At 37.2% G+C, this 19,516-nt stretch overlaps 1 protein-coding gene across 1 annotated transcript; it reads right to left on the bottom strand.

The window, feature by feature from the left end:
* Positions 1–5,894: 5,894 nt before the first annotated feature.
* On the bottom strand, positions 5,895–19,054 carry LOC149263452 (uncharacterized). Its single transcript, XM_089387856.1, has 3 exons — positions 18,480–19,054; positions 14,425–14,505; positions 5,895–6,353 (listed from the first exon to the last, which is right to left on the bottom strand). Exons 2-3 carry the CDS (start codon positions 14,486–14,488, stop codon positions 5,968–5,970), a joined length of 450 nt encoding a protein of 149 aa, XP_089243982.1. The 5' UTR covers positions 14,489–14,505; positions 18,480–19,054; the 3' UTR covers positions 5,895–5,967.
* Positions 19,055–19,516: the final 462 nt, after the last annotated feature.

The raw sequence follows: 19,516 nt of genomic DNA, 5'->3' as shown, positions 1-19,516 counted from the left end.
GTATATCATTGATTGGTTTCCTATTATATAAGTCTCTAGGCAAGGAGGTGCTCAACTATGGGCATTTGTCTTGGTGACTTCTACCTTCACCTTCAATATGAGAGTGATGGAAACCTAATGGATGACCAATATCAGGTTCTGGAGAAGTGGTAAATATTGTTGAAGACAAGGTCATATACTCAAGTGGCTCTTCTAGAAAACCAAAAAGCACTACCACCCTTTTCCTAAATGGCCCATTGGGTGGGATTCAACTTGTATGTGATGTTCAAATCAACATTTTTAGCAGAATTCTCAAATGTAGAACTTCAAAATTTTGTATTGAGGTGGAAGTAAAATCTAGGTAAAAATAAAATATGTTATTTCAAGTTTAAAAAGACTATTGGAGTGACAACATTCAATTACTTTATCATTGAGAATCATTAATGTTTATGCCACAATGTTTCAGTGATTTAACGTCATCTATTGTGATTCATTGTGCATGAAAAATATACTGTTGCAATATTAATACTAAGATATTTATTTTATTTTCTCTCTCCACCTTTTGTGGATCCTATTTTCCTACAGTTTGAAGGGCATGCCAACTAGAATCAAATTTTGATTCATCCGTGAAGTCATAATTATGATTTAGGAAAGGCAAGGGGAGAAAAGAAAGTAATAATAAGTTGCAGAGGATATCCTGCAGGATGAGGATGTCTAAAGCATTTATTGACATTGTAAAGTAAAATATGTTTCCTTAGGCTATATTTTCAATCCACACATCAACGATGTCAAGAAGACTAGTCTTGTGGTGAAGCTTGTTCGTACAAATCCATAAGTTGATCTTCTTAACTTGATAGGAATACATGGAATATTTATTAAATTTCCACATGATTTGGATCTTTTGTGTATGTGGTTGAGGCCCTAGATATATAAACATGGTGAAACACTTCATTTTCAATGAATTGTCTTCTATGACAATTAGAGGAGATTTCTTTGTCTATATAAAGATTGTCGAGGTTACGTGCTACTCTGTTTTTCTATCGAAACCATATGTGTTTGGTCTTATGAAATTGATCATCTCAAATCTATGACATTGTTCACCACCTTTTTCCAAATTATCTTAGCAACTGGGGTGTCGAGTGACCAATAAACACATGCAATGGTAGACCTATGATGCAATGTTTGCTCAAATAGGTGACCATAAACACACCTCCACTTACTAGTGCAAGGCCCCATTAGCAAGGGATTTCCACCATTCAAAGTCCCCAGCTTAGTTCACCTCAACATCTCACATCAATAGTTCTAATTCTTCCTTAAGAGAACCATTGCCTGTGCCAAAAATCTGAAGTTGTGGAGGAATTATTTGGGCAATTTCAAGGGTTGCATTTGCCTCAAGAAAGGCCTCACTGTCACACATTTACAGTCATGACCAGATCAGAAATTTGTTAGAGATTATCTTGAGGCAAGAGGCAAGAGTTTCACAAGTGTGTGGGGCCTCTAGTGACCTTGTTACCTTGCTGGAGGCATCCATTTAGTTGGATGTGTGACCTGTGCAAAAACAAGGAGCAGAACCAATATTCCAAGGGGATATTTCAATGACTATTGGAAGTCCAGCACCTTGTTGTTTGTACCACTACTATTGATTGTGCATGCCATCATTTCATGGATTGAAACTGAGTTCTGGGAAGTATATTCATTCCTATAGGATTGTAGTAACTATCTCAAAGGCGTACTGATATTTACACAGGGAAGTGACAAAAGATTGAAGGAATTCTTCCACTTTTCACATAGCGGTTTGCATAAAGAACAAGACTGCTCGTTGCCTTGGAATTTTGCCATGTATTTAAGGTTCCCTTTATCTCATTTATTGTGTCTATATGGATGAGTTAAATGCAAGCTCTGTTTTTACTCAAATCTGATATCAGTCTATAATGCAGCTCCAGATCAATACACATCAGATTAGCATGTTGATATTCTTTATTTCTGATTTATCCATGGTTATAAAGTGAAATGAAAGATCTATTTTTACTCAAACCTATTAGCGGTCTATAATGCAACTCCATATCAAAACACATCAGATTAGCATGTTGAAATTATTTATTTCCCATGTATGCATGGTATTGGTTTGTTTGGCAATGAATTACTAAAGAAACACCTACAACACATTTGGGGTGTTGTGTTGGTTCATAAACTCACCACTATGTAACTTTTCCATTGTGTAAAATGCTTAATTTGCATGGAATGGTAACCATTGAATGTGTACTCATTGTTGAAGTTTAAATATGAAGCTTATCTTGCTATTTGGTAGAGTGTGGGAGTGCCTTGCAAGTGCTATAGTAATGCATTTTAAATTAAATGAAGAAAACGAACCTACAGACATGTGCTCCTAAACTATTTAACGAAACTCATTAAAGACATACACAGTGAACCACAACAAATTCAGGGGTAGAGAATTGGTTTTTCCAAAAGGGAAATATTACATTGTTGTACCCTAAAATAACAGATGCCAAAATCCCTCATTAGATGTGTTTTCTTTTTCTTCACCTTATGAGACTATCACACAATATTGCAGTCCACTCACCTCAATCCCTGAATTCTAGATGCAAAAATTCAGCTCTCTATACACCGTAAAATATTTAGTTTTGTAGTAATCTAAATTATCTCAAAAGATCTATATAGTGCCCAATCTTCTACAACTTGCAATATAAGGCCTCAAAACCTCAAACCCCAACCTTAAACCATTTTCACACACACCAAAAACAAACAAAAACACTTTGATCTGCTAGTGCCAGTCCCAGAGAGAACCAGAATGACCACTGGAAAGGTATCTAAAAGCAATTAAAAGCTAATTTGTCTAAGTCCTAGACCCCACTCACTCCATTCATCCATCATTAATTTACCTTTCGAACAAAAAACTGATAGACACATTTGTTGAGAATGATCTGTGATTGCTTTCATCCTGAGAGTGACCATAGAATATTATAATTGGATGAATTCAAATATCCAATAGAATGTTCTCTATCTCATTCATGCCTATTAAATTTTGATGATTTGATATGGTCATTTTAAAAGGCCTAGTTTAAAGGATTTATGAATTAGTCCTTTTATGATCGACTACTTATCCAAATCATTACATGTTTTGGTGAGAAGAACCTACTCTTCCAAATTGTGTAACTGTTTCTGTGTGTAGTTCATCCAAACGATGCCAACCAGACAACCTCTCAAGTCTCAACTCAAAGATTGGTATAAGTGAAGTATGCTTAGTAGATGCACACGTTAATATCACCACCATCATCCTCCCTCTATTTCAATTGTTTTCAAATATAACAAGCTCATTTGTTTTGAAGCATTGCTATGGTCTATCATTGCCCTCCCTCCTCTGTTTCAGTGTTTTCAAGAGCTATGGGCCCACTCATTTTGATGCATTTTTTTGGTCCAAAATGTTTTCAAGAGCTATGGTAGCATCTTTCTTATGTTTGGATTGGGCCTAGCCAAGTTGGAGAGGTAGATTATGTGCAGGTCTTGAGGTGTAATTTCTCTATGAACAGGCTGAAATATCTTCTTTGTATTGCAAAATAACCCTGGAACAGCTCTGATATAAAGGACGAGTTGTAGCACAGGAGTATAGGGATTCTAGAGGATGATTTACATAGGTGTTTGAGGACTATTAGGCCAAGTTGGGGCAGCACTGTAGCTTTTACAGGAAGACCTAGACAAGGTCAAAAACCTTAGAAGATATTGTGCATAGGGCCGAGTATTTGAGGGCAAATGATGACGTCCTACAGAGGTATGTTGTATGTATTTCATGTTGATGTTTTGCTACGGATTGTAGGTCTAGTTTTGGAAAGTTTTGAAGCAGCCTACGTACAGTAGTTAGAGGACTATTAGTGGTTGTTTGGATAACCCTAGGTGTTGTGGATAAGTGGCATATTTGTCACAGCAAGAGGGCTGTACAATGTATGCCCTAAGAATTGACTTTAGGACAAGGTTATTCAAGAGGGGTAGTTATTGGGCCTTAGTTTTGTGATTGACAGTGGGCCAAATCAGAGATAAGAGGGTAGCTCCAAGCCCTAAGTCTGTTCATCCTTAGAGAAGTAGAGAGGAAAGAAGTGGACAGTGGTTAAGACCCTAAGAGTTGGCACTCTTGGAGGAGGATTTGCATAGGTCTTTGAGGATTGTTAGACCAAGTTGGGGCAGCACTGTAGCTGTTACAGAAAGCCCTAGACAGGGCCAAAAACCTTAGAAGATATTGTGCACATGGCCAAGTATTTGAGGGCAGATGATGGCATCCTAGAGAGGTATGTTGTATGTCTTTCATGTTGATGTTTTGCTAGGGCTTGTAGGTCTATTTTTGGAAAGTTCTGAAGCAGCCTAAGTACAATGGTTGGACTGTTAGTGGTTGTTTGGGTGGCCCTAAGTGTTGTGGACAAGTGGCAGATTTGTCACAACAAGAGGGTTGTACATTTTATGCCCTAAGAATTGACTTTTGGAGGAGTAAAAGGGCAGTCAAGAGGGCTAGTTATTGGGCCCTAGTTCTGTGATTTGACAGTGGGCCAAATCAGAGATAAAAGGGCAGCTCCAAGCCCCAAGTCTGGTCTTCTTTTCATGGTTTCTTTGTGCCTGCATATCAAGGATCATGTTTATCGAGAAACCGAACCCATTTCTCACAGAAACAAGCACCCAACAACAGATACAACGTTTCTTATATGTTTCTTGTAAGTAAAATATATTTCACACAAATTCGATGCCTCAGAATCAGATCGGCGTTGACCTCACTGTGAACTAAAGAATAACCGCATGACCTCTCTGTGAACTAAAGAATAACTGCATGAGTGTGTCTCTAAACTCTGTAGGCAGTGTATCTGACTCTAAAACTGCTATTTTATCTCTATATTGGTCCCTCAGTATTCAATTCAAGCACCCGAAAGATTGAAAGATCGGCAAGTCGGCACTAGAACTATTGACTAGAATACTATGAAACCTACCCACGAAAACTTTCAAGAAGTAATGAGTAAGCGATACCTTTTCCTTTGAATACTGATTTCATCCCAGAGAATTAGTTGCCACAATGGTCTTTCCCTACTCTTCTCACTGCGTGCCAAGAGAATGGTTACAGTATTATGAGAGAAACATCTCCGTCCCAGATTTAGTAAGCGAGAAAGGATTAAAAAGTTATGGAGGCATAAACCTCTGGCTGATTAAAAAATTTTGGGATGCTACTTTAGGTCTTTTTCTGTTAGCATCAATTTTTTCCATTTTAATTTAATGGGCTTACAGACCGACCAGACATCAGCATCATTTAATACAATTAATCTGCAGAGCTCTATGAAAATTATAAAAGGAAACATAAATCCCAAATCCCAATCTCAATTCAAGACCAGTATACCAACATTGTAGATAAGGACATTGTTCCATGCTTACAGCAGCACACATCCTTGAATTTCAGATTCTCCCCCGTTGGCAAAACACTGGTATTTTAGAATCTCTAGCCATTTTCATGTTTTCAGAATCCACAGTTGTTGTAGCCCTAGAGCACTGCTGCGAGTATAGAAGAAAGATACTTCCTTGTGGCATTATTTCTCAGAGATAAACAGGTGCGGAATTTTTATGCATTGAGAGCTACGATTTCTTGAGCTTATAGGATGAAAATGACTATCCAGATTCAGTTATATTCTCTATTTCTACTTGCGGTAATAGTTTGCCTTCAAATCTTGGCTCCAAATTGTTCTGTGGCAAAAACTCACTGAATTGTGGACGACATCATGGGTTACCCTAGAGGGAGCCCCATTATACAAGCAACAGTGCAGACACGACAACATAAACATAATTCTTCTTTTTCAGTATAGAGTCTTCAACAAGTAGTTAAATCGGTCCATAAGTAAGTACCTCATTTAAATTTTTTCAATCTCCAGCTATATATTTGAAAACGATGAGAATGACATCTATACTAATTGATTGCAATTGAGTATCTGAAATGCAGAGTATTGCTTATAAAATTTTACTGATTTTATGCATGGGAATGGCGTGTGATGCAGAAGTATCAATGATTCTCGAAGACAGCTGAGCTATTTGTCCTGTGGAACCGGTAATCCAAAAGATGATTGTTGGCGCTGTGATCCAAATTGGCAAATGAACAGGCAAAAGCTTGCAGATTGTGCTATTGGCTTTGGCGGTCAATACTATGTAGTAACCGATTCCAGTGACAATGATGTTGTGAATCCCACACCTGGTACTCTCTGCTACACTGTTATTCAAGACGAGCCGCTCTGGATCATATTTGAGAGTGACATGGTCATTCAGCTCAAAGAAGAGCTCATCATGAATAGTTTCAAGACCATTGATGGCAGAGGTGCCGATGTCCATGCCCACGGTGCCTGCATAACGATACAGTATGTGACCAACATCATCATTCATGGTATCAGCATCCACGACTGCATTCAAACAGGCAATGCCTTGGTGAGGGATTCCCCTGAGCATTATGGTTGGAGAACGCTGTCATATGGCGATGGCATTTCAATTTTTGGAGGACGCTATATCTGGATAGACCACTGTTCTCTTTCCAACTGTAACGATGGCCTAATTGATGCAATTATGGGATCCACTGCCATCACCATATCAAATAATTACTTCACTCACCATAGCGAGGTCTCATATTGCCATTGGATTCCTTTCAACGAATTTACAGTTCTGTCTATTAATCTATGTCACAGACAAAAAGTTGAAATGGTAATTTCTATGCAGGTCATGCTTCCAGGTCACAGCGACAGCTATGCTCAATATGTAATAATGCAAGTAAAGATCGCCTTTAATTACTTTGGTGAAGGACTTATCCATAGGATGCCTAGGTAAACTCTCTTCCCCCCATGAGATCAACCTCTATGAATCTCTGTGATGTCATGCTATTGTCGTAATTGCAGAAGGATTTCAGAGGGTTACATTGATCATATTAGGAATGGAATGGTGCATTTCACAACATTAGATTGATCATATTATGAGTGCTAATATAAATGTATATTAATGGAATAGAATGGAATGGAATGCAATGTCAGAAAACCTTTTACTATCAATTTCTTTATCCATTTTTTTTGATATGGTCATTTTAAAAAGCCTAGTTTAAAGGATTTATGTATTAGTCCTTTTATGATCGACTACTTATCCAAATAATTACATGTTTTGGTGAGAATAATCTACTCTTCCAAATTGTCTAACTGTTTGTTTCTTTATGTAGTTCATCCAAACGATGCTAACCAGACAACCTCTCATGTCTCAACTCAAATAGATGCACACGTTAATATCACCGCCATCATCTTCCCTCTATTTCAATTGTTTTCAAAAATAGAAGGCTCATTTGTTTTGAAGCATTGCTATGGTCTATCATTGGCCCTCCCTCCTCTGTTTCAGTGTTTTCAAGAGCTATGGGCCCACTCATTTTGATGCATTGTTCTGGTCCAAAATGTTTTCAAGAGCTATGGGCCCATCTTTCTTGTGTTTGGATTGGGCCTAGCCAAGTTGGAGAGGAAGATTATGTGCATGTGTTGAGGTGTAATTTCTCTGTGAACATGCCAAAATATCTTCTGTGTATTGCAACACAACCCTAGATCAACTCTCATATAAAGGCTGAGCTATAGCGCAAGAGTAGAGGGCTTCTACAAGAGGATTTGCATAGGTGTTTGAGGACTGTTAGGCTGAGTTGGGGTAGCACTGTAGCTTTTACAGGAAGCCCTAGACAGGGTCAAAAACCTTAGAAGATATTGTGCACATGGCCGAGTATTTGAGGCCAGATGATGACCTCCTAGAGAGGTATGTTGTATGTCTTTCATGTTGATGTTTTGGTCAGGATTCTAGGTCTAGTTTTGGAAAGTTTTGAAGTAGCCTAAGTACAATGATTAGAGGAATGTTAGTGGTTGTTTAGGTAACCCTTAGTGTTGTGGACAAGTGGCATATTTTTCACAACAAGAGGGTTGTACAGTGTATGCCCTAAGAATTGAGTTTTGGAGAAGGGTAGTCAAGAGGGCTACTTATTGGACCCCAGTTGTGTGATAAACAGTGGGCCAAATCAGAGATAAGAGGGCAGCTCTAAGCCCTAATTCTAGTGATCATTGGAGCAGTATAGAGGAAAGAAGTGGATAGTGGTTAAGACCCTAAGAGTTGGCACTCTTGGCAGAGGATTTGTGTAGTTCTTTGAGGACAGTTAGACTAAGTTGGGGAAGCAGTGTTAAGACTCTAAGAGTTGTCACTCTTGGCGGAGGATTTGTGTAGTTCTTTGAGGACTGTTAGACTAAGTTGGGGAAGCAGTGTAGCTGTACAGAAAGCCTTAGACAAGGTCAAAAACCTTAGAAGATATTGTGCACAGGGCCAATTATTTGACGGTAGATGATGGCGTCCTAGAGAGGTATGTTGTATATCTTTCATGTTGATGTTTTTCTTGGGCTTGTGGGTCTATTTTTGGAAAGTTCTGAAGCAGCCTAAGTATAGTGGTTGGACTGTTAGTGGCAGTTTGGGTGGCCCTAAGTGTTGTGGACAAGTGGCATGTTTTTCACAACAAGAGGGTTGTACATTTTATGCCCTAAGAATTGACTTTTGGAGGAGTGAAATGGCAGTCAATAGGACTAGTTATTTGGCCCTAGTTCTGTGATTGACAGTGGGCCAAATCAAAGATAAAAGGATAGCTCTAAACCCTAATTCTAGTTATCTTTGGAGCAGTAGAGAGGCAAGAAGTGGACAACGGACTTCACATTCTTCACCATGTTCATGCTATTCATGTTGTAGAATAGTAGCATTTTTCTTTGACAATTTATTCAACCAACATGTAATTTCTTCAATCGGGGAAATTGCAAAAGTACAAAGCACTATACAACATGTAATGATAGGATTTTTCCTGTTCTGGAAAGTGTGAGCAAGGTTTTCTCACAAAAAATAGTAAGGTAAAAGGAGAGGGTGAATAGGATGAACTTGTTTCTGTTCAGTTATCATATATCATAGATGGTTTGGAAATAATGATTACTGGAAATTTTAGTGAGGAGTAGACTGTTTAATAAAATAGTCCATTGAAATTGCTCAAAGAGACCCTAAAATCCTTGTTGCCATCTCTCTTCTCTATGGAAGAAATGGACATTCTCAAGATGTTTTTACATATGATCAAATTGTTGGGATTACGTGAGTTGTTGAAAATGGATGATTCAGTCCAGAGGTGATGGGGATCCCAGCATATTTTTATTTGGATTTTAATGTGTCTCTATTTTTAATAATTATCAAACATGCTAGAAATGGATATTGCAGTCTGGAGATGATGAATTGGTTACTTTGGATTATGGACTTCACATTGGTAGCCTTATCTTGAGATTTTGGGATTCCCAAATGATACCAATAAGGACGTGTGTGCCCAATAGGAGCAAGATGTTACCCCCTGGTTTGCATGAGGGTACCATAAGAAATACGTTCCTCAAAATTATCCCACAATTTGTGGACAGAGGAGATCGATGAAACGTTTGGATTTCTATTACTATGATTAGCCTCTACCATCTCTGATGATAGATATGAAAGTCTACGGGCTTTCTCCTAAATTAGAGACAAGGGTATGGTTTGGTAGACACTTATGGGAAGTTGGATTTCATATCGAAGAAGATAACTAAGATAATTAATCCCATGGCTGGAACATCACTTGGTATAAGTGATGATCCTAAAATGAAGTGTAACCTAGTGTGATGAGTAGATAGGGTATTGTATTGAGAAGCATTAGGGTGTTGCCTGAAATGTATAACCAAGATGTCACCCTACAACAGTGTTTTCCACAGGGATGATGGAGATATTAGGCAGTTGCAACAACTAGGCAACATTTGAATTAGATCTTCCATGACTTATAAGGCATTAGATGGCTACTAGTTTTGTACAATTATTGTGGGGCATATATATCAAAGCCTAGTCAAGGGCGAACAAAAACCAGCTCGAAACTAAGTTTTTAAAGAAACCAAAGTTTGTATTTATTCATTAAAGTAAAAATCAAATATCGAATCAAAATTTTTAAAGTAGATGACCTCAATGTACCATGTGGACCCTCACATGAAAGCCACATGCCTCACCACTCCATCTCCATAACATATCATGTAAGCACTGTGCCATGACACACACATTGTAACATGCTAATATGCTATGCCTATTATGGGAAGCAGCTGTTTGTCTCACTCGTAGCCATCATTTTCATTTCTTCGAGCACATTGTTCCACCCCAAACTAGAGAATTACCATATCATCCCAGTTGAACACATCAAATGGAAAGATCCATGGGGATTTGTCAAAATCCCAGGTTATTTGTAGGTCATGTGTAGTAGTGAGCTATACCAGGTTACAAGGTCTCGAGTGGGTTTTAGTCATGTGGTCAAACCAATGAACTTTAACATGTCACCGAGGTCTCAAGTTGACTCAACCCCCTAAAGACATAGTTGTGTCAATTTGGCCAGCAGACAAAATTACCACATCTGAGAAGGTGCAAGATCTAAAAATATGCTAGAAACTGAGAAGCCTCAATGTAAAAAAAAAATAGAATATTGCTTTCAGAACAAATAATGACTCAAACAAACCAGTACAGAAAGAAAAATGGGAAAAACACATGAAATCCCACAAAATAGTGAATTTCATAATTTTATACAGCAAGAACCAACAATGGAACCTTAAGAAAACCTTTCCTAAATACAAAAACTAAACTGAACCTAAAGGTCAACTGAAACAAAAAAATGAAAATGCCCACCAACCTAGTATCTTATGACTGATTTGAAGTGCATGGCAGAGCTCAAAAAACTCCAGGTGACAGAAAATGTATCTTGTGACTGATTTGAAGTGCATGGCAGAGCTTGAAAAACTCCAAGTGACAGAAAATGTGAAAGAATAGCTCACAAAGGTCATCATCCTTAAATTCCTTCGAAATTCCGTAAGAAACCAAGAGTTGCAGGAATGCACATGCCTCGACAATACTTATCCAGGATTCAACCTCAAGTTTGAGTTTAGATTTCCATGTAGTAGAGAAATATTTTGAGTCTTTTTCCATCTTCGACAACACCTTGTGCAGCGATAAAACAAAATGAAGGGCATTCAAGAGCAAATGACAAGCATGTCTCAGCTCCCAAATGTATGTATACCATTTCTCGGTAGTATCATCCACATAAACGCAACCTAAGGGCTATAGAATCATCTTGGCTGAGTTCACCACGTATCTCAGCATCGCAAGGACTTTGTTACAGATTGTCTTCATGTCACTGTGGGAATCTGCCAAGAAATTGTTCAGACCCTCACCGTCCATTTTCAGACCAATAGGATCCTAGAGTTTAGTATTCAGCTGAGTTTAACAACACTAGAATTTTAATCAATGAAGAAAGACATCACCTAAATCATTACAAATATAGACCCCCTTAAGATGTAAGCATTATTAAGTATTATCTATCTTATTCATAGTGTCTCATTCTTAGGAACCAGTATCAGTGTGACCATATTTGGTCTTCACGAGAGTATAAGGTCTTTATAATCAATTTTGTGGTGAGTGCAATGGTTAATAGATTTCAAAATCATGTAGTGAAGAAACTCGATAGGTCTTTCTTGGACTCAAGTCCTCTTCATTTGCATTACTTGCTACACTAACTCAACAAAAGGGGGTCACACTCCATGTCAGCAAATTTTCATCATCTACAAACAATGTATAACTTATGTCCAAGGACGCTAAAGTAATGAAGGTAATGGCCTCCACCATATATAGGCTTATCGAGCAACTTTACCCATGCTGGAATTCCTATGACAGTGAGGACAATATGGTCCACCCATACAACTATAGCATGTTTACACCACATACTATACACTCCAAATTTCATCCCCAAAGTGACTCTAGAGATCGTTAACCAATACAAAGGCATTTTCTTAAGCTCTGTCACTATACAAGGAGAAACTTAAGCAAAATGCAGTCAACCATGGTGAACTGTTTTGTAACTACTACAGGAATTGAGCACAACCCAAATTGGCAGTTCTAGATATAGTATAAGGGAAGAGCAACATTTGTTCATTAGCCACTTTCATAGCAGTAAGTGACCAGCATACATTGAGACTATGGGTACAGGGGAGGTAGTAGCATCCCATGTGAAATTCTTATTACAATAGGAATTCATCCACAGATTATATATAGAGACCATGTGACACAAGTGGATGGCTTCAAAATTTTAAGGCTGCAAGATTCACTTTCTATCTTACTTGTCTATATGCAAAGAATTTCAAATTGTAAGCATAGAAGTCCATTTATCAAGAGCCCACAGTAAACACATAATATAAGCATTACTAGATCACCCAAAACATAAGTTAAATTTTTTCAAGTTACCAGTATACAAATTTAACCACCCCCCAATAGTAGAGTACTTGTCTTAACATGGCATTGATATTAAGTTGTTTGATTCCATGAGCATAATGTCCCTAGTTCTCCTCCCATCCTTTGACAGTCTGCGGATAATGTAGCTACCACCCCAAGCTTGGGACCAAACTAGGCATTCCAGAGGTTTATATTGCCTCCACCCTATACAGTTTTTTAGACCTTTACCGGGATTCCAGAGGCAATCTCCTCCACCCAATCATTGTTGAGGGACTCCAGAGATGTATACCCCCCACCAATTAATTAGTAAGGGACTCTAGAGATAAATGTCTCCACCTTTTAATCAGAAAGGGGCTCCAGAGATCAATGTCTCCATCCTTTAGGAAACAGGGATTCCAAAAATCAATGTCTCCACCCTCTAGGAAATAGGGATTCCAAATATATTGTCTATGCCCTAAGTTTACTCGGGTTTTCTATCCCCACCCTGAGACTAGTACTAGTTTACAGTTCAGTCTATCCCTTTAATTCAGCCCATTTAAGAATTCCATGTTCCTTTACAACAACCCGTTTAAGAATTCCATGTTTCTTTACAATCTATGCTACAGAAAGACCTCGGTACATAGCCTGACATACAAAGACCACCATAGAACACAACACCAATCCATTGAACCATGCACTTTATGAGGTTGGTTAATGATAAATTAAGTGCATATGGGGAAAAAAATGGGGTAAGTGGCACATAATATGAGCAAGGGATAGAAGCACTGGACAAGTTAGCTGAGTAGATCCCAGGTGTCCTCACACACTAGACACCTATCTATGATATCTACAATATAAATTCTCTAAACTTATATATTCCCTTTCTGGCATTTTTGGAACTTATGTAGTCCTCTGTGACCTCATGACAGGTCCACTTGGGAAGTTCAGTCCCGAAGCATTGAGTATTCAGTCCTCGGTTGGCTATTAAATTTGTCATTATATGCACTTCAAATTTTAGAGCTTGTTACCTATGGGGGCTATGCTTTTGTGGGCATAGCTCTTTCTGTTTTGACATGGATGGTTTGGAATGATTCTTTCTATGTTGTGAAGCCTTGCACATACCTATGCATGGAAATTTTCTTGGTGCATCCTATTTGTTGAGGCCAGGAGTTATCTACCCCCACACAATCAGATATGAAAACAGTAAAAGATTGTAGCATAGGGTTAATTAACCCCACACAATCGGTTATGAAAATAGTAACAGATATGCAATAGCAAGGGATTTGGTACAACAGTAAGGAAATTCGTTATGAAAACAGCACGACTGCAGGGGATCCAGTACCACAACAAGGAAATTCGATGTGCAAATGGAACAAGATATGCAACAACAGGGGAACTAGTTACAAACTTTTTGCTAAAATCCTTGCCTATAGCAACACACAAAGACAACAATAACCTGTGGCAATATCTATATAATATATATATATATATATATATATATATATATATATATATATATATATATATATATATATATATATATATATATATATATATATATATTATATATATATATATATACATGTGTGTGTGTGTATCTAGTTTGTTGTATCCCTCCTTATGTTGTCTCAGTAAGACCAGGCTCCCATATTTGTACAACTGATTCCCCAGCTGCTAACTCTCTCCTTGCATTACCTAGGTTTTTCTTCCTTTTTTTTTCCATGCTCCTGTTTTTTCCTGCTCCAATCCTTAATGATTCAAAACCTGAAAGGAGTAATGATAGGCACATTCTGCAAAGAGTGTTCCTAAAATGAATTCAAATAGTTTGTATTACTTTTCATTTCTCTTCAAAATCTATTTAGAGATTGAAACTTATACAAAGTAAGTAATATTTGTTTCTCAAACAAAAGTAGAGAAAATACATCTTCCATCAAGACATCATTTGAGACTATGAGGTTTATTTGCACACTTTTTGTGTGAAGCAGAGACAAAAAAAAAGACCTATCTATCTGCTAGAATGATTTACCACGACTCTATTATCATAAAAGAGAACTCTTAAAGATACAAATCATTGTTAGTTTCAGAGTTTTATATGTCAAGTTCTGGAAATCAAAGTGTGTAGCTCACCATAACCCTTTTCTTGCGAGAAGGCCATTTGAATACAAGATCCACCAATTTCCTTATGCCACATGCCTTTGCAATAGCACCCTGAGCAAAAGAAAAAAACATCAACTTCATGGGTTATTTGGAAAGGAGGAAGAAAACTTGTTATTATTTGGATGATAGCAAAATTAAGTAGCATTTAGTCAAACATAATATCCTTTCCAATCAATAATGACAACAATAATTTACATTTCACTTCCAATGCATACAAGAGTAGGAAGTGCCACCAACATTCACAATGGAGGCATGGTGATTGATAAAGGGGAAAATAAAGATTCACTTTTTAATTTTTAGTTTTTAGATTAAAAATAAGCAAAGAGAATATAGTCAGCACCTTGTGCTCTTCTCCTACAAAGATGTTCGACAGTCCCCCATAGCCTCCTGAACAACCCATCTATTAGGGAACCTAACAAAAGAATATGAAAATGCTAATGCCCCCTTCCATAGCAACGGCTTTGGCAACATATGCATTGATCGCTTTAGCAACATCTACATTGACTAATAAATTTTCTATGGCCCATAGAAGAACACATAAAATTCACTTGTGGACAGCCTGATTGAGCCTTTCAACATGTAATTGGAGAAGTGTTGAAGCAAACTCTCTCCAACTTCACACAACTAACAAGTGCAGCTAATAGCGATGATTGATTTCATAGAATCATCCATGGAAAAGTAAATTGAGAAAGTTGTGCAGAATGCAAGGAAAAATGAGACCGACTGACCTATAAATTGGGAATGTTGGTTTCACAGGATCACTTATGAACAAGTAAGATTGAGAAATTTATGCAAACGGAAATGTACTGCAAGGCAAAAATAGACCTACTGAGCTATAAATTGGGAATTTTGGTTTAAGAGGATCACTTATGAACAAGTAATATTGAGAAAGTCATGCAAAGGGAAATGCACCTTTGTTGCTTCTAGTTGTACCCCTCTCAACACGACCTTATAAGATCCAACGGAACCCAATACTATCTTCATGCATTGCAACTTCTGCCCTAGCAGGATCAACAATTACAGTCTCATCATCAATCACCACAAACATCGCAAGTGCAGTGACTGCTCTCCATAATTCAATGTGCATAGAACGTTTAAGCTCTCCAAAAGCAATGACCTGAAAGTTGCATCTAGGGTTATATCCATGCACGATACATCCACCGTGGCCAATTTTGGAAGACTAACCCAAAGTTACAAATCCACTGTCCACTTGATGTTCTGAGAACCTGCCACAGACAAAAACTAAAGGGATGTTGCATTTTCTAGTGTCGTCTCATCAACATTCATCCAATCAAAGGATCTAAGCTCTAAAATATTGCGATAATACTTGAAACGTGCCCCAACAACAACCCCGTTCACATCCCCTAGCCCTAACATCCAGAGCTACTTAAGCCTGGGAAATAGAGGGACGCAACATCTTATCACATCACTTGCGATTTTTTCGCATAAATCTAGCCCTAGCTGCAGGCTCTCGAACTGCTAGAGGATGGTCGCTAGCATGGAAAGTGATGCATCCATGAGGTCACAACACATCTCCGAATTCATGGCATTCATCTCCTGGAGTTCCTATGCCTCCAGGTTTATGACCATGTTCCTAGCACTAGCTCCCTAGAAGCTTACGCTACACAACTTGTTAGATGCTGTGGTAGAGTCCATATGCATGACGAAGAGCCTAAAAACCCCTACAAATGGAGGTGAGGCTATATCTATCAATACCCCTACAAGAGTAGGTGAGGCTAGCCCTATAAAAACCTCCGCAATAGGAGGTGAGGTTCGATCTATCCCTGTAATTCAAGAGGGAAAACAATGCAAAAATTCCTTTGTCGGAAGAGTCAACCAATAAACCTCCCACTCCTCATTTGACCTATTTGTAACAATTACCTATCTCTAACCCTCATTATGTTTACTTCCCTCTTCTTTTTCATAATTTTTCTGCTACTCTTTGAACGAATTGTCTTAATTTATAAGTTAATCGAACGAATTGTCTTAATTTCTAACTTATGACAATTAAAATAGTTTTAATTTTTAAATTAAAATAATTAAAATAATAATCTAGGATTTTAAGACAAAATATCAGTTTAGCCTTAAAAGAAAAAGGTTTTAAAATACCCTTATATATAGTGATATAATGCATGTGGTTGTTTAATCATTTAGTGTCTTTATCAATAGTTAGCGTAACCTTATTAATTAATGAGGATTACTAATAATTTTTTCTATTCATAAGGATTACCTTAAGGTGTTTGTGCATAATTTGGGTGTAAGTCTAAAATAATCCAACAGACAATGCTACCCTTGAGTTCTCTAATTCCCAATTTTGCATTTTCAGACATGGAAAATCCCAATTTTGCAATTTTGGCAATCAGAGGCACAATGCAGGGACAACGTGTATCCATCTTGGTGGATAGTGGGGCAACCCAAAATTTTATTGATGAACAGTTGGTGGAGTGTAGAGGCATTCGTAGATTGATATATGTCCTGAACAACGTGAGCGAGAGAGGATTCCCATGCTTCACCTCAATTGTCTTCTTCATAGTTGGTTCTATATGTTGAGGATATGGTTGATGTGACAAATGTTGAGGATATGCTTGATGGTTCGATATTGAAGTCAAAATCCTTCCTTAATCCTTTAGCCAAAGAGGTGTCTCCTCAAGTATCTCCAATAATATCCTATGAAGAGTCATAACATTTAACTTGGAATTATGGCCCACCATGATCATCTAATAATTAATTGAAATAGCACTAGACCCCAATTTAGGGATTGGGTGGATCATACGGTGGGACTATGCTAGTGGGAACCCCAAATAAATGACTTGAAAGCCCCTTGTTTTTCTACCTTGATGGAATTCATCTCCCAAATTTCTTGTTGGATACACAAGTCCTAGAAAACATGACAAGTAAGATGAGAGGGAGTTGACAAAGGACATTAAGTTGTCCTAGAACATCATAAAGTGTGTCGACATGGATGAACATGGAATGGGAATTAAGGTCATAAAGTAGACTAGAGTGTTAGAGAAATAGGGTGCATCAAAAAATTTTGGAGTGTCCCAAAGGGCAATATACAATTCTTGTCTCCTCTAAAATACAATATACATTTATTGTGGTGATAGTAACCACAAGATTCTTAGAACTAGTGGTATATTGTTTGGTCATGAATGAATATGTGGTGAAGCAATCTAAAGCTTTTGACTCATTGGCATAAAATAGATCATGGGGCCGAATCAAAATTTCAAGAGACATGTCAAGGATCTCCAGTAAAATATAAGCCTATTCTGCAAGGTCAAATAGAGAACTATCTATAAAATTAGATACGAAACCCAAAGATCACAAAATCCTAAGAAATTTGACTAATGCTAACCTTAAAATAGAATGTTGCCTTATTTCAAATATCACTAAGTAATAAGAAACATGTATAAGACCTCCAAACCATAATTTCATTGTTATTAAAGGGCAAGTATTACAAGAAACAGAACCAAAAATTCATTCAATACATTAAATCAAAATGTGGTTATGGGTTACAATTTTATTTTATGTTATACAACAACAGAGGACACCGGGAATTTCAGGTTCCCTGAAATGTAATTTCCCATGCAACAAATGGGTAAATGTAACTGATAAAAGTGATAAAGCTAAGCTCAAGCTAACTGGATGTTACGAGTTTCCAATAAGAGAAACCCCAGTTAGGGCAAGATGATTGCACTTGGAAATCTTGGGAGTCGAACCGTAAACTGAATAGACATTGTCTCATGGTGCCAAGAGGAAAATAAACCCCAACTTTCCCTCGAGAGGTGTCTTCGAAATCAAAGGAGAACATTTGGATTCATTGCAAAAGGTTATAATTTTCATGAAAAGTAAAAAGTAAAAAAAAAAAAAAAACAGTGGCATACAAATCACTTGTAAGGAACCCATTGTTGTCTTAACAAGGTTGCACACTTACACAACCTTCTTCTTAGAAATCTTTCCAGAAAATATATAGAAAATGAGAAAAACAAATATACTGTCAAACCTAAGTAAGGTTGCAGGGTTACCTATGTGGAGATTGAATCAACATCTCCAGCATGGAAAAGGAGCGAGCAGCCTCAACCCGACCACAAACTTTAACAAAAGAAAATGTAGAAATGTTTGTCCTGAGCGGAAGGAAATCACCTGGGGTTTTAGCAAGAAAATTAGAAGAATCTCAAACGAAAATTCCCTAGTAAGTATGAGCGATGAAAATACCTACAACCTGCTTGTAAATACATTAACAATGAACAATAGTGTGAAAGGAAAATTTTGATGGTTGAACAATATATGAGAATAGGGAAACTTACAATGGAGTGTTTTGGTGAAATTACAGCCTACATGGTTATCTGCACAGTGGGGAAAGCCCTTGAGCACCGAAACCCTAACTTGATTTGTAGAGCTAAACCTTCATATTGGAAAATGCACATTGGCTCGAGAGTAGTGTCGGTAGAGGAGGAGGGTAGTTCCTCTAACTACTACATCTTTTCTAAGCCGTTGATTCTAGAGCAACTCATGGAAGCCCTTGATCGAGCATGACACTGGTCTTGAGGAACCCTGACAGTTGTATACACAAGGGATTCAAGAGTATTTGTTATGTGGAGGGAAACTTGTGTACAGGATTTAATGTTATTAATAATTATTACAAGTAGGACTATGATCATAGAACTTACACCCAAAATAAATGTGAACTAGGCCTTTTACGAAACATGAATATATGAGTAAAGGAGGCACTATAAACCTTACAAAAGGAGAAACTTAAATGATTAGTTGAGATCAAAAATATACTTAATTTCTTAAAGGTAAGGTATGACATAAGGGTGCTTACTACGGTAATACATAATTGGAAAAAAAAATCTTAAAGTTTATGTTACATAAACATAACATAAACTCAATTAAAAATTACTACAAACTAAAAAATAATTAGTAATAAAAATAATAAATAGATTAATTCCATTTGTAGTTTTGTTTTTATTAATAAATTGCAATTTAAAAAAAAATTCCTAAATATATATCATATTAAAATAAATTAAAATAATAATGATTTATATTTAAAATTATAAAA

This window comes from Pinus tabuliformis, chromosome 6, assembly GCF_031772625.1.
Source record: "Pinus tabuliformis cultivar Carrire ecotype Pingquan chromosome 6, CPIR1, whole genome shotgun sequence".
In the NCBI taxonomy this organism is placed as follows: domain Eukaryota; kingdom Viridiplantae; phylum Streptophyta; class Pinopsida; order Pinales; family Pinaceae; genus Pinus; species Pinus tabuliformis.
Note: the sequence above shows the minus strand (reverse complement) of the source record. Positions and strands in the feature narration are given on the sequence as shown.

Bases quoted from the DNA above. Each gene is read 5' to 3' on its own strand.
- LOC149263452 (XM_089387856.1), bottom strand. From the start codon at position 14,488: ATGTGGCATAAGGAAATTGGTGGATCTTGTATTCAAATGGCCTTCTCG. The intron at 6,354-14,424 runs GTGAGCTACACA...ATCGTTATGCAG, and splicing joins CTCGCAAGAAAAGGGTTATG to GCACCGTGGGCATGGACATC.